The 14200-nt window shown below is 35.0% G+C and overlaps 1 protein-coding gene across 4 annotated transcripts in view; it reads left to right on the top strand.

Annotated features, from left to right (window-relative positions):
• LOC136819204 (anoctamin-4-like) overlaps nucleotides 1-12984 on the top strand; it is a 40241-nt gene extending 27257 nt beyond the window's left edge. For 3 of the 4 annotated variants that reach the window (XM_067075420.1, XM_067075418.1, XM_067075421.1), the window contains exons 11-30: nucleotides 355-410; nucleotides 569-625; nucleotides 717-781; nucleotides 895-938; nucleotides 1048-1138; nucleotides 1351-1450; nucleotides 1754-1814; nucleotides 2186-2268; nucleotides 2855-2917; nucleotides 3054-3128; nucleotides 3322-3483; nucleotides 4086-4122; nucleotides 4317-4428; nucleotides 5038-5089; nucleotides 5749-5846; nucleotides 9475-9605; nucleotides 9770-9975; nucleotides 10370-10569; nucleotides 11270-11402; nucleotides 11761-11988. In XM_067075420.1, the coding sequence (XP_066931521.1) occupies nucleotides 355-410; nucleotides 569-625; nucleotides 717-781; nucleotides 895-938; nucleotides 1048-1138; nucleotides 1351-1450; nucleotides 1754-1814; nucleotides 2186-2268; nucleotides 2855-2917; nucleotides 3054-3128; nucleotides 3322-3483; nucleotides 4086-4122; nucleotides 4317-4428; nucleotides 5038-5089; nucleotides 5749-5846; nucleotides 9475-9605; nucleotides 9770-9975; nucleotides 10370-10569; nucleotides 11270-11402; nucleotides 11761-11901 (1967 nt within the window). In that variant the 3' untranslated portion in view covers nucleotides 11902-11988. Of the gene's footprint in view, nucleotides 1-354; nucleotides 411-568; nucleotides 626-716; nucleotides 782-894; nucleotides 939-1047; nucleotides 1139-1350; nucleotides 1451-1753; nucleotides 1815-2185; nucleotides 2269-2854; nucleotides 2918-3053; nucleotides 3129-3321; nucleotides 3484-4085; nucleotides 4123-4316; nucleotides 4429-5037; nucleotides 5090-5748; nucleotides 5847-9474; nucleotides 9606-9769; nucleotides 9976-10369; nucleotides 10570-11269; nucleotides 11403-11760 lie in introns of all 4 variants that reach the window. The other variant, XM_067075422.1, reaches the window with a different exon arrangement.
• The last annotated feature ends 1216 nt before the right edge of the window (nucleotides 12985-14200 follow it).

Genomic DNA, 14200 nt, shown 5'->3' on the forward strand with positions numbered 1-14200 from the left:
GGTATTTTTCCTTTGTTACGAGTCGAGTGATTCATCGTTGATTGCAACAAACCATACGATTCCGAGGTAATCGTCAGTAAATTCAAAAATTCAAAATAATTTTTAGAAGACATTGCAGTGCGATTTTTCTTTGTTTTAATTTAAGAGAAGATATTGCATTGCAAAATTTCTTGTCTTTTAAAGTCACTTTATTGCTACACAGTTGAAGTGTCCCTCTGCCGTTGAGTGCAACAAGAGTGGTAGTGAAATTAACGATTAATTGTACTCCTCTAAACCAATCAGATTCGAGAAATTTTGCACGACTGACGATTACATCTATAATGATAAAAATCGCTCTTTATTTCAAACTTTCAGGCACTGCAAGACTAATAGCAAACGGTTCTTATAAAGCAGCATACCCTTTACACGCGGTGAGTATGATTCATTCATGTCGATCATGCTAGACTTAACTTTCAGCCACAGAAACAGGATATCTTGTGATATGCTTTGACCATGGCTTTCCAAGGTAAGTTAAGACGCCATAACTTTGACATAATTCTTGATTTCACAATGTTCATGTTTATTTCAGGGTCCGTATTTAAGCCAGTCGTCTGAGTTGACACATAAAGACCATACTGATAGACAGGTAAATTATATCCTTTTTGAAATTGTTATTCGATCTATTAACTACTTTGCTATTTGCATCTCAATTGATTGTTGCTTTGTTCATTGTTTAGTTGTTGTATGCGCATTGGGCAAGGCCTGGTAGATGGTACAAACAACAGCCACTTGACTTAATTAGGTATGAATAAACACTTTTTCACTTGACTTGACTCAAACAAATTTTTACTTCAATATTCATATCATTACGAATCGAAATTTTCTTTGAGCAATGGTTTTATTTATTTATTTTAGGAGATACTTTGGAGAGAAAATTGGACTTTATTTTACTTGGTTAGGTGAGTCTTTTATGTAAAGATTGAAAGTCTGTTGTCGGATTCCAAAAGACCTGAATATTTTGGTGAATTCATATCAGTCGATTTTTGAAAATTTCAATTTTCATTTTAGGATACTACACCGGAATGTTGATTCCTGCTGCAATAATGGGTCTTTTGGTCATCATTTTTGGACTGGCCACCTTAAGCGAATACAAACCTGCGTATGTCTTTTCTTATTATTGAGAATTTGTTTCTCAAAGAACTAGAAGTAGATATACTCCTACCGAGATTTGTTTCGACTTTGGTGCCAAGAGATTCGACATTTGTGTCAAAAATTAACTGGACTTATACAGATAATATTCTTAAGCTTGGCTTGGCTTGGCTTGGCTGCGAATCATTCGAAGTATTTATTGATTATAATTTTTCATCTTAGTGATGAACTGTGCAACAAGAAATTGAATCTTCCAATGTGTCCGATTTGTGACGAGAAATGCGATTACACCACTCTAGTAGATAGCTGCTCATTTACAAAGGTACATTTTTAAGTCAAACAAATACTCCAGTGATGTGTACTGTGCGTCCCTTTTTAGACCTCGTAAAGTTATTTTTTGTCGTTATAAAACACGAGGGAAAAAATTCGCTTCTTTTAAGGATCTGTCTTTTCCAAACACTTTATTCTTTTATCAAAATGTATATTTAGAAAGAAGCTTATTCTATTAACTATGAAAAATAAATGGGTTATTTTAGAATAAGAATCTTGATTTTGGTGTGGTTCTCATCAGGACTTCTAATAATTACCACGGATGAATAACAAATATATTCTCTTCACTTTTCAGCTAACCTATGTGTTTGACAACGATTTCACCATCGTCTTCGCCATCTTCATGTCGTTTTGGGGTAAGTTGCTCATTTTAATGGTACTATCGATTTTCATCGACCCACTAGTAAAGTCAAGGCTTAACTTTTTTCAGCTTTAAGTTGAAGTCTCAACATGTACTTAGTCGGTTGCAAAAAAGAATCATTTTTATTGAATAAATTTGGATAGGTTCATCAAACTCGCATTTATCGCTTACTAATTGATGATTCCACTGATTATCATCCATTGTTGCTGCACAGATCCCCTCCGATATGTTTTGATATAGGGGATGTGTATTGTGTATAATTTTCCCGTCAATTTCGGGGTTTCGCGCAGCCTAGCGATGTATTACCTATTGTAAGAATCTGACAAACTCCTTTCAAACTTTCCAAAAACAAAATTTTTTCTTTAGCCACTTTCTTTTTGGAGCACTGGAAGCGTAAACAATCAGAAGTACAATATGATTGGGATTTGATTGGTTATGAAGATGAAGAGGTACGCACTTTTGATTTTTTTTATTTCCTCCTGTTGGATATCTACTTTAACTGGTTTAATAATAGCTATTCCCGAATGGAACAGCTCCTTAACCTAGGCTGATGAAGGGTTTGCAAGGGTGTGGTTCCTCAAGAGACAGAACTGATAGTTAAGCACATACGGGTCATCTATCTCCTACCTTCTTTAGAAACTCTTCCTTAGAACACAAGGTCAACATACAACCATAGTTGCAAACCATTTCAAGTTCCTATCATAAAAAAGTCGTTAAAATTTGCCGGTTGTTTCTACTATAAAACAATCCAAAACTCTCCAAACAGACTAATTCTACCAAATAAATTTGTAATATCGTAAAGAAAATACTAAAGTGTATCCACAAAACAGACATTCAATCCCTCTAAAGCATACATTAACATGAACAAACTATTTTATTACGGTTCAGTTCTAACCATTTAATAGAAACAGATTTTTGATTTAGCATGCTGTAAAAAGCTCATCATCGTTATACCTTAATTAGATTCCATTTAAAGATAATCACTGTCAACACACTATCGTAATCTAATCATCTTTAAATCACTTTCGTTTTCAGGAACAACCTAGACCACAATTCGAAGCTAAAGTGACTACATTGAGGCTGAACCCTATAACACAGGTGATTCTTTGGTTTTAAACTAGTAGGGGGGGAGTTTCTTGGTACCATCCATCTTTTTCAGACAGAGAAAATAAGGTAAATGAAACTAATGAAATACTGGCTAATATTATATCACCTCAAATTTTTGTTTTTTTAGGAAGAAGAAGCTTTCTTACCGAACAGTACAGTATGTCCTCGATACACAGTCGCCATTAACTGTATAGGCCTTATGGTATGTATATACTTTTCTGTACTATTGTGTTTTCCTATCTTTGTAGCAAATAAATCTAGCTGTATAGTTTAGAAAGAATAGAGTTGGAATTTTTTTTTTCCAAATGAAAAGACAAGTTAGATTTTTTTCGATGTTTATTTAGCAGCTTTAGTGGCAATCAAGCTCAATCTTTCAAAGTCTTGTTTTTCTTCAGATAATTCTAGTAGTTGTTGGTATCCTTTCCGTTGTTTTATACCGTATAGCGGTGTACGCTTCTATATCCACCTCTTCCACATTGGATCAATCATGGGTGGGTGTTATCGCCGCCTCCACTGCCGCCCTCATCAATCTTGTTTTCATTATGGTTCTGAATAAGGTATGAATTGATTCTTCATTCTTTTATTCGAGATGATCTAACTTCGTTTGTCGAAAAGCCAGTTCAAATGACCTGGTCCTCTGTGTAAATTAATAACATTTTTTCTCGCAATGACCTGTTAGGGAAGTAGAGACTTCCTAGCGAAGCAGGGTATGACGCGCAATTAGATATAACAGAAAGCTTGTGAAGAATATTCAACCTTTCTCAGGTAAGCGATGCCTTCAAAATTCCCGCCGCATTTCGGATAGTGGATTGATTTTAGTGCTTTTTCCTTTTTGCGCTGCATATTTCGAAAAATCTTGCGGATGATGTTGCTTTCAATCCAGCATTTGTTTAAAAACTATATAGGATGTAGGAAATAAGTGGCTCCAAATCCCCTACATAGGAGATGCCTTCTCTTATTTTATTGGATGACGCTGGTCCTTTTTTGACAAAGGAGAATATATGAGCGAAGCGAGCAGCTAAAAAAAGCCTTTTTAGCCTTCTTACTTTTCTACGCTATTTATCAAAAGTCCCCTTATAATGCCCTGTCATACTTCACTAATAATTTAAATTCTTTTGTTTTTATTTTGAAAAAGCAATCAGATGTAATTTTCTTCTAGCTATACGAAAGACTGGCACACATTCTGACGGAGTGGGGTAAGACAATCATTTTATTTTATCATCAGCGAAAGTATGTATAGTTTAAAAGGATGCGTTGGAATGGATTATTTGCATTTCTTATAAGAACAAATATTTTGCATTGTTTTGGATAAATATCGCAAAGCTTCGCAAATTAATTAGAAACCTTTTTACATTTTTATTATATTTTTACACTTTCTTTTTGTTTTAAGAAATGCCAAAAACACAGACTATGTTTGACGATTTGTTCACATTTAAGATGTATCTCTTCCAATTCGTTAATTTCTATGGTTCATTGTTCTACATTGCATTCTTTAAACTCGAGTAAGTGAAACATCGCTCATTACTTCGGAGGTCCTTAAATTCACGGCTGATTTTTTGCATAATGATGCAAAATGACATTACCCAATAGGTGACGAAGTCCGATTTTCGATTAAAAACTTTTTGTGCAAATGTGTGCCAAAAAGTGCCTAAAAATCTCATTATTAGAAAGTGCTATTAACTTTAATTTTTAACCAATAGATAATGAAATTTTAAATTAAACTTTTTATCGTTTTGATCCAATAGCTTATCGCTTCATTATAAAAACCAACCTCCCAAACTATTTGAAAGGATGTATTCATGATATGCACCACTGCAATGTCTTCTGACATTACATCATGGACCCAATAGCTCATTGGTTGAAAGTGACGTAAAAGCAGCCAATACGTCACTTTCAACCAATCAGCTATTGGGTGGAACGGAAGACATTGCAATGGTGCATATCATGAATAATTTGAAAGTGCTTTGAACTTGTTTTATTTGTCTGCATTTTCTTACTACTGCTGCCATTTTTCCTATTTTCTTATTTATCAATCTTCAGGTAGGTCATTCAGCATGAAGCTTGTTCAGTCTTTTTTTAAGCTTATTTCTATAACTTGATTTTACTTTTAGTCCCGGAACTCCAAAGCAATATAAAAGAATATTCGGATTTCGCCCAGAAGAGGTAATTACCGTTATTTTTTCTGACTTAACGCTTACTCTGATTTAAAGCGTACCTGGTTGCGTGGCTGAAATTCCAAGTGATTGATTTTTCTTTTTGGACTTGAAAATTCGGAAGAATGTTTGAAGAAGGAGACTGTGGGCAATATTTTCAAAAAAAGGATGACATTAATCTTTGTCAAAATTAAGGACTGAGATATAGTCTCCTCATTGGTTCGGGCGGAATAGCCAGTATACCTTCAATGAAAGATGTATAATAAAAATGTATAATTTTTACCAAGGGTAGAAAAGTAAATTTCAAATTTTCCCTAAAAATAAATACATACCTCTACGCTCGTGTCTACGTCAAAAATTGAAAAAGTTTTTTAAAACACACCCGGTATGTTTACGTGTATAACTACAAGCTCAAATTTACTGATAAATTTGGTTAGCTAGTTTCAGCTTGAAACAGGCACAGTTAATTCTTTTGCCGCTAATTTCGCGTAGTTTGAATGCTAAAATATTGCATTTAATCCAAAAATCCATCGTATTGTTGCCACGCTGAAAAATTCACGATACCATTCGTTTCACGATCTTCTCAAAATACCATGTAGGAATCTCCTCTCTTATTAAAAATCCGAATTATTTTTTCTGATTTTAAGAAACGTTTTCCCACTTTTTCAGTGCAATGCAGCAGGGTGTTTATTCGAATTGGGTCTTCAGCTTTGTGTCATTATGGTTGGAAAACAAGTCTTCAATAATTTCATCGAAGTCGTCGTACCGTAAGTTTGTTTATTGTCGCCCTTGCTTGTGAAAACTTAAGATCGAAGCTCTAGTGACAACTCTGCTTCAAAGTATCAACAAACCATCTTTACTAAAGCAGCCGGATGGGAACGTGTTCAAGTATGAGAAAAAATGTCCCTGAGTGACTTCTTTTAGTCTATGACATAAAAATATGACGTCGAAAATGACAAAAAATATTTGACGTCAGTTTTTGTAAAGGCATTGAATTAGAATATAAAGAAGTTATCTACAACTCAAACGCAAAGGTCTTTTTGTGAAAATGGTTGACGTTCATGAAGAGATGGAGTGCGATATGGATTCGTTGTGCGAAATTAACACAAAGATTTACGATGGCGTGGTCGCAGAGTTGGAAAGCAAGTTCCATGAAGAGCGCGAGTCGGAGATCTTCTTTACCGCTAAGAATTTAGTCGCAAATGTTTACAAAGAGGTATTTGAAGAAGAAAATGAGATTTGTGACTTGGCAAGTCAATTAGTCACTCAAACATACCTCGATATAGAAGATGAAGAAAATGTTGAACTAGTTTTCCTGAATGATTCAATAAAAAAGAAGTTAGATCACGCTCGCCCTAAAGAATTTTTTGACCGCTTGAACCTTCCCGTTTACGAAGAGGCTCCAGGCGCATGCGTGGAAAATGAGGAAATGTTGAATAGTTGTATGAATCGTTCCTCATCACAGGAAAGTCTGGACAGCCTGGATTCTACCATTACAACAGTGTCATCGCTTTCAAATCGTTCTCTTGATACATGGTCTCTGCGCACTGAAGAGTCTCTTGATACGTGGTGCACTGGAGAGTCTGAAGTATCCAGCCTCAGAAGTTCAAACTCTTCATCGTCATTCAATACACTTTCAGTTGAAAATTCGGCCGTTGAAATACATAAAGGAGAACCCGAACATATTGCTGTTGATAAGCCTACTGGTAACCTAAATGGTACCCAATCTTTGCGCGACTACAGCTCAGACTTGTCAATCGGGAGTTCAAGCATTGACAAACGTGAAGCGGGGCCTGAAAAGTTTCCCGAATGGAAGACTTTTGTAAAAAGTTTACATTTTTATGGCGATCCTGTTGACAATTCAACTGATACCCGAGCTTCGAGCGACCTGGACTTACCCTTGTCAGACGAGAATTCAAGCACTGACCAACTTGACGCAGACACTGAGAAGTTTAACAAATTGATGGCTTATATAAAAAGTATACCACCATATATGCCAAAAACACCTGGTTCCAAACCAATATTTGGTGACCCAATTTTTCAACAAGCTACTGCAGAAAATTCGTTAGGAGTCGATATTGGCCCTTTTGCACGTTCGTCGATCCCCTTGTGCACCAAAGAGTCGAAACATGTCGATTCAAATCTTCAACCTTCTCGTCCTACAAGACCATCCAAGTGGAAGCGTTTTAAACGCTTCTTGACGTGCTGCTGGCGGCCGTCCGCTCAAGATGATCAATAGGATCCCTTGTTTTTTACTGGACTTTCAATTACCGACTTTGAAGTACTAAGGGCCTTTTGGTTATGCATTGTTTTAGAATCTGATAATGATATAGGCTCTTTCATTGAAATAGGATAATTCGAATTTTGGCTGAATTTGAAAAAAAAATTAATTTTTTGTATTGGCGAGATTGGTGTAAGGTTCGGAGATTGTTGATCTTTTTTGAGTGGGCTTTTTTTAAAGATCACTTTCATCGCACTTATGTCGTTATCGTTCTATGAGAAAATTCTTCCGAAATCTATGTCACAAAAAATCTGATAGAATGTTTTGTTTTTATGACTTCTTGCAATACTCAAGTAACTTCTAAATCATTATCTGAGTTCAAAACAATGAATACTAATTCAACTTTGGTCGTTCTTGTCGGCTATATCTCTGTATATTTTATTTTTCTATATATCAACGAATAAATCTGTATTATTATTATCTTTAAATCATTTTCAGTCTCTTTATCGTTTCATCCTCTCCTTTCGGCCTCACGCTAGAAAATTACCGACCTTTAAATTGCTGAACGTTCACCTGACTTTTAACGGCCGTGGCCAAATAGTTAATGCATTATATGGCAAAACCTAAAGGGTGATTAAAAAATTTTGTCTTCAAAAAATTAGTCCAACAAAAATTACTAATTCGAACATAAGTGGTCTATGAATGATGACTAAAATAGTCCTCATAATTATTTTTATTGGACCTACCCCGGTGGAGGTCCCTATAAATTAACCTTTGTCCGTTCGTTCGTCTGTTCGTTCGTTATTAGCTTTCCTCGTGATTAGGGCTCGTTAGTTTTTTCTGATTTTTTGCACAAAGATGCATAACTACAAACCCTCGAATGTGACGGAGCTTGATTTTCAAAAAAAAAATTTTTGGGCATATTTGGGCCAAAAAACGGCTAAAAAAAGGGTTTTTTGGACTTTGTGAAAAATTAGGTCGTTAATTTTTTCTGATTTTTTGCATGAAAGTAGGGTACCATCGTAGGTAATTAATTTTATAGAGTAACTAGCCAAATTCGATATTTTTTTATAAGCACATTATCAATTACTTAGGTATTAGCTTTTCTCGAGATTGGCTCTTTCATTCTTCACGATTTTTTGAACAAAGATGCATAACTATAAACCCTCGAATGTGACGGAGCCCGATTTTCGTAAAGAAAATTTGGGCAAATTTGGGCCAAAAAACGGCTAAAAAATGGGTTTTTTGGACTTTGTGAAAAATTGGATCATTAATTTTTTCTGATTTTTTGTAGGAAAGTAAGGTACCATCATAGGTAAAATACGGTTCAAGCAGATTTTTGTAAAAAAATAATTTTTCAGCTCAAAAAACGCATGTTTATCTATAAGAATCACAAGATCTATCTATAAGAATATTTCAAGAGCATGAAATCTTGGTTTCTAAACGTGTTTTTTATAAGAAACAAACGACTAATTTTAATAGATCGTCACTATTTGTGTTCTGAATGATTGTTTAATGGTCACACTCACCTAGATATCAATTATATATGTGTTAAATGCATAACCAGGTAGGTCCATAAAAGTATCACTTGTTTAACATACTTTGGGTTCCGCATTATACAATCGTTCTCATCCCTATTGAAATATGTTATAAAAATAAATATAGATATATAGAATCTCGAAAAAAACAAGTAGTGAGTTATAAGGAAATACACCGATACTCGTCAAAATTTCATTCGATGGAACATCGCGTAGTATAGTTAGAATGCTACTCGATGTAACGATACACGAAGTTTATCATGCTTGAGACATTTACCCGACAAATAATTGTTAGCTTTGGCTCTCATCGATGCTTCAAGTTTTTCTTATCCCGCGAATAGATCAGAGTCCGAATAAACCAGGGGGTCGACTAAGTAAGGCTTAATTTGTGATGAAACTTTTTGTGTTTTTGTACTATCTGTTGGTAGATATCATTATTTACACCACCACTCGGCAGCTCGCGATTCTCCGTAGTAATTTTCTGTGATCTTATACCCCTCTCTTTAGGTAGGGCAAATTTTGATACAATCAAGGGTATCTTGAAAATTGAGCTACTCGAGAAAGAAGCCATTACTGATCTACTCAACTTTGTAACAACAGACTCTAATGAACTGGATATTTCTCATCATCTTTTAGGAAGCTGATGAATTGGTGGCGAAGGCGGGACAACGTTCGTGAAGAGATATATAATCTTCCACAATGGGAGCATGATTATGATCTGGTGGAAACCAGTCAACAAGGACTCTTCTACGAGTACCTAGAAATGGGTAAATTACGTCAATCCAGCCGTTTGATTCAAATTAATTTTGGAAGTTCAATCTATTTTTCAATATAATTTAGATATATAACAGAAAAAGGCTAAAATTGCAGACGCAGTTTTAATCATAAGTCTGACAGAAGATAAATAAATTATTCGCCTTCTTCTTTTCAGTGATTCAATATGGCTTCATCACCATCTTTGTAGCAGCCTTCCCGTTAGGTCCTCTCTTCGCATTATTGAACAATCTGTTCGAATTGAGAGTAGATGCTTACAAATATGTCGCGGTTTTCAGAAGACATGCCAGTGAACGAACTGAAGATATCGGTATCTGGTTTGAGATATTGACGGGCGTCACCAAAATGTCTGTTGTTGTCAATGTAAGAATTATATTCTTGGTCAAACTAGATAGAGTCATCGAAACATCATTCCATTTAGGGTACATTTTTCGAACATAAACACGGCAAGGGTAGTCACACGATACCCCTAGGGGCATTTTTGTTGGAAGCATTTATTTTCCATCAATTTTGGATCTTTTTGAAAAGTAAAGCTATGATCTGAGGGGGTTGAAAATCTATGACGGAGAGTATTCATTCCCTTATAAGGAGTATGACTAGAACCCATTCTCTTAGTTCCGCTACTGCCAACACTCTACCAACACTGCTTGGCCTTTTTTTAAACAACAAACCAGACTAGAATAGCCTTTACTGAGATACTGAGGTCGAATAAAAAGAACCTAGTTGTCTTTAATTCTTCAACTTTCTTTTGTTTCAGGCTTTCACTATCGGCTTTGTGTCAGAATTTGTTCCGCGACTCTATTACGCCACAGCGGTTAGCGATGGTACTTATGACGGCTTTTTGAACAGCACTTTATCATGTTTTGATATCAATGATTTTGTGGATGGAGTTCGACCAACTGATGACTTTAAACGGTTTGAAAACGGTAGCTGTGGATTCGGAAAACAGACTTGCAGGTTAATGTTTCATTTCTTTCGTACAAGTAAATACCTTTTCGGGGAAAAAAATGTCGGGGAAAGTGACGAAAATTTTGAGGGGGGTGGCGAAATTTTCCCCGACGAAATATTTCCCCAACATTTTATCACCCGACCAAAACTTGTACCCGATTTTTTTATCCTCGACCAAAACATTTACCCAAAATTTTATACCGCAACCAGAATTTAAATCTAATTTTTTTACACCTTTATTTACCGAAATTAGTGCTTTAAACGTCGAATTACAAGATCCATTTTCGAGCTAATGAAGGAAACCATTTCTTTTGGACAATTTAGGCGGGTGAAAATGACGAATTTGAAATTTTGGTCGGGGAAAAGAGACGAAAATGCCTCTAGGTGACGAATTTTTTCTCCGACGAAAAAAAATAAACTCTGACTAAATAAAACTCCGACATTTTTTCCCCAATAAGGTAGTTCAAGCAAACTTAATATTCACTTCATCTACGTACGTGGCCGATTAGTGACGACCTGTAACTTCTTCTTTTGAAGAGAGTCTCTTAAACTTATTTCAAAAGTCATGTTTCGTTTGCAGCGGTTACTTGTATCTCAATCCAATAACAACTTTAGAATCATTTGAACAAATCTATGAATAGTACCATTTTTGAAAATATTTCAGAATATTTTTGACTTTTTTAACTAATACTCTTTCATTTGTGTTTAGGTATCGAGGTTATTACGAGCCACCGTATAAATGGCATAACGGAACGGTGGTGCGTAATGAGCTTGCTTACGAATATACGTCTACGCATTGGCATTTGTTGGCTGCCAAACTCTTCTTTGTTATCGCGTTCGAGGTTTGAATACATTCTCTTTCTGTTCGTCTTTTTGAAAGCAAACTATACCTCCCTAGAGCAATGGGTCTTTATATACAATACGTCGCAAAAACATTACCCATCTTCCACTTAACATTAGAACAAAGATTTTTTAGCCAGCGGGGATATACGAATCTAGTGTTTTATTTAAGATATCTGTTCATTTAACCAATTCAGTAAGGGGTCGCGCCAGACCTCGTTTCAGTGCCTCGCTATATTGGACGATGAAAAGGATCTGAGGCCATCTATGTTTGTGTCAATTGCCTTAGCTTGTAATACAAAGCTGCAATGGTAACTTATTAGTAGGGTTAAATCCTTAAACTATTATTTTTCTTTATAGCATGTGGTATTTGCTGTGTCAGGCTTCATTGGTTGGGTCATTCCTGATATCCCAAAGAGATTGAACGAGCAAATAAAACGTGAAAATTATCTCGCTAAACTCGCTATTCGCGGAGAAACGTTGCTCAACACTAGCCCATAGAATTACTAATGATGAACGCTCATAAACGGGACGTTTTTGAGGAAAGAGAAGTGATATAACGGAAATCACTCATTTGTCAGCCTAACCAGTGATTCGACAAATGTAAGAAGGTTATGGAGGATGATAACTACACTTTTACATCATGAATAGAAAAGCTTATAGATGAAAAAAAAACTTCAATTAAGCCGATCATTTCTTGATCACGTGGTCAAGTGGCTGGAAACATGAACTGTGTGATTTTCCTACTCGTATTTTTCTTCATAATATTGGTGTTGGCTTTTCGAAAGACAACTACAACGTGATTTTCCATTCCAAAACCCTACCACCAATGTGCGTAGGTTGTTTTTCTCTATGAAAACTGTTTCAGGAATTTTTCTTTATAGTTCCATGAATTTTTTCATATCTGTTCGATAAACTAGTTTAATTTTTTTTGCAAATTAATAAAATTAGTATGGTTAAAGCATATAACATTTTAAAATTTTTGCAAAATTATGATTTCCACTTATTCAAAAAACTTAAAGGTCTCGAGTTTTGATGTTAACAGTAGAAAATTTTTAGTTTATCTTGGAGGAAACTATGAAATATACTATATTTCACCCAAATCATAAGCATCTCGACCTTTTAACTGTTCATCGAGTGGAAACTTTATAATGCTTAGCTGCCTCATTTTTTTCATCGTTATATTTGATACAAATAATTTGGATGCGTGTACATAAAACTTTTACATATAGTATTTCATACATTTTCTTTTTTCATTATAATTGTATTGTTCATAGTTTTATCATGATTTCCAGAGTTTAGAACTTTTCACAAATTACCAAATTTTGTTAGACAGATGAGTGTTCAAAAGCGGTTTCATAATGTGCTTCTTAGCTGATTTTGAAACGTTTTTCGCTTACTGTAGTTGGTGTTTTAGTGAAGTCAGGCTTTTATTCCTTTTTTATCATACTTGAGTGTTTACTAACGTTTTAAAATATATTTATGTTCAGATTAACGATTTAATTTTGAAATTGTGATTTTTGTAAAAGGATATGCACTGTTGAAACAGAATAAAATAATATAATTTTCCAGAATTTTCTGAAATTCTTTTAGACTTTATTTTCTTCGTCCTTAAGTTCTCAGGGTCTGTTAAATTTGGGAATTTAGCTGGTCCAACAACCGTCTCACGCCAGGGATTCGCAGTTCGAATCCCCGCTCCTTCCAATGTTCTGTTCAGTTCATAGATAGCCGAGCCGGCTGGCCGTGGACCCCGTGAAAACAATCGAAAAACTGTCTAAAAGTCCTAGATTACTGGGCTATCCACTTAAAATATCGACTCTAATTCTATCCTTTCAAGAACCTTTCCTTCTTTTCCTGTGATTAACCATATATTTTCTTCCTATCCTCGTATTCAATTTTGTGACACGACACCTACAGTGTCGTTTACTGCATAATATGACAAATATTCATTTTGATATTGAACTATCAATAAAAGATGTAGCAAAATGTCATGGACCGAACCTTTATTTCCCCTACACTTTTTTCCTTCACATTTTCACTTTTGTTTTTGAGCCATTTTGCCAAATTTAAGCTTGTGATCTCCTTATTACCATTGCAAATTAGGTTGCACGCTCCCCTTTGATATGTTTTTTTTGTCGTGTATAAAATTCCCGTCTTTGTGTTTTTGAGTTTTAGAAATTTGGGTAGTAGGTTTTATATGAATGAGAGATCTTGAAATTTCATTAAATTTGAATTTCGAATGTCTAGAGTTTATGTCTACATACAGTCATTGGATTGTTATATCTTTTAAAGAAAATTGAAACAGGTTACCCCAAATTTGGGTTACTCTCGGACGGTAATTTTATACATGATGATACACACCCTCTACATCAAATCATATTCCTTCTTAATCAACCCAATCAACCTACCTACAAATGGGTCTTTTTCTGATACCGAACAAAGAAATTTTCTTTTTGCCAAACCAGTTTTAGGATTCCGAAATTAAGAACAGATTTTGAAAGATTTCCGAAATTCCGAAGTAAAAACGATCGATTTCCGCAACACCCAAATATCTCGTAGTGATATCACAATAGCAGCAACCGAAAAAGACTCAGAAATATCTGTTCTTTTGTGTCAGCTGAAAATCGATTTTTAGAATAGATATCCCGATTTCCAGGGTACCAGTTTTATCCAAGAACAGCTCAAATTATTACTAGAATAGATCGTGTTTTTTTTCAGCCAGACACAGATAAAACTAATAGAACAGATACAATTTTCCGAGGTGAAATTCCAACAGATAATAGAATTGGATTTCCTGTAG

Source organism: Clytia hemisphaerica, unplaced genomic scaffold, assembly GCF_902728285.1.
Source record: "Clytia hemisphaerica strain Z4C2 unplaced genomic scaffold, Clytia hemisphaerica genome assembly, whole genome shotgun sequence".
Taxonomy (NCBI): Eukaryota; Metazoa; Cnidaria; class Hydrozoa; order Leptothecata; family Clytiidae; genus Clytia; species Clytia hemisphaerica.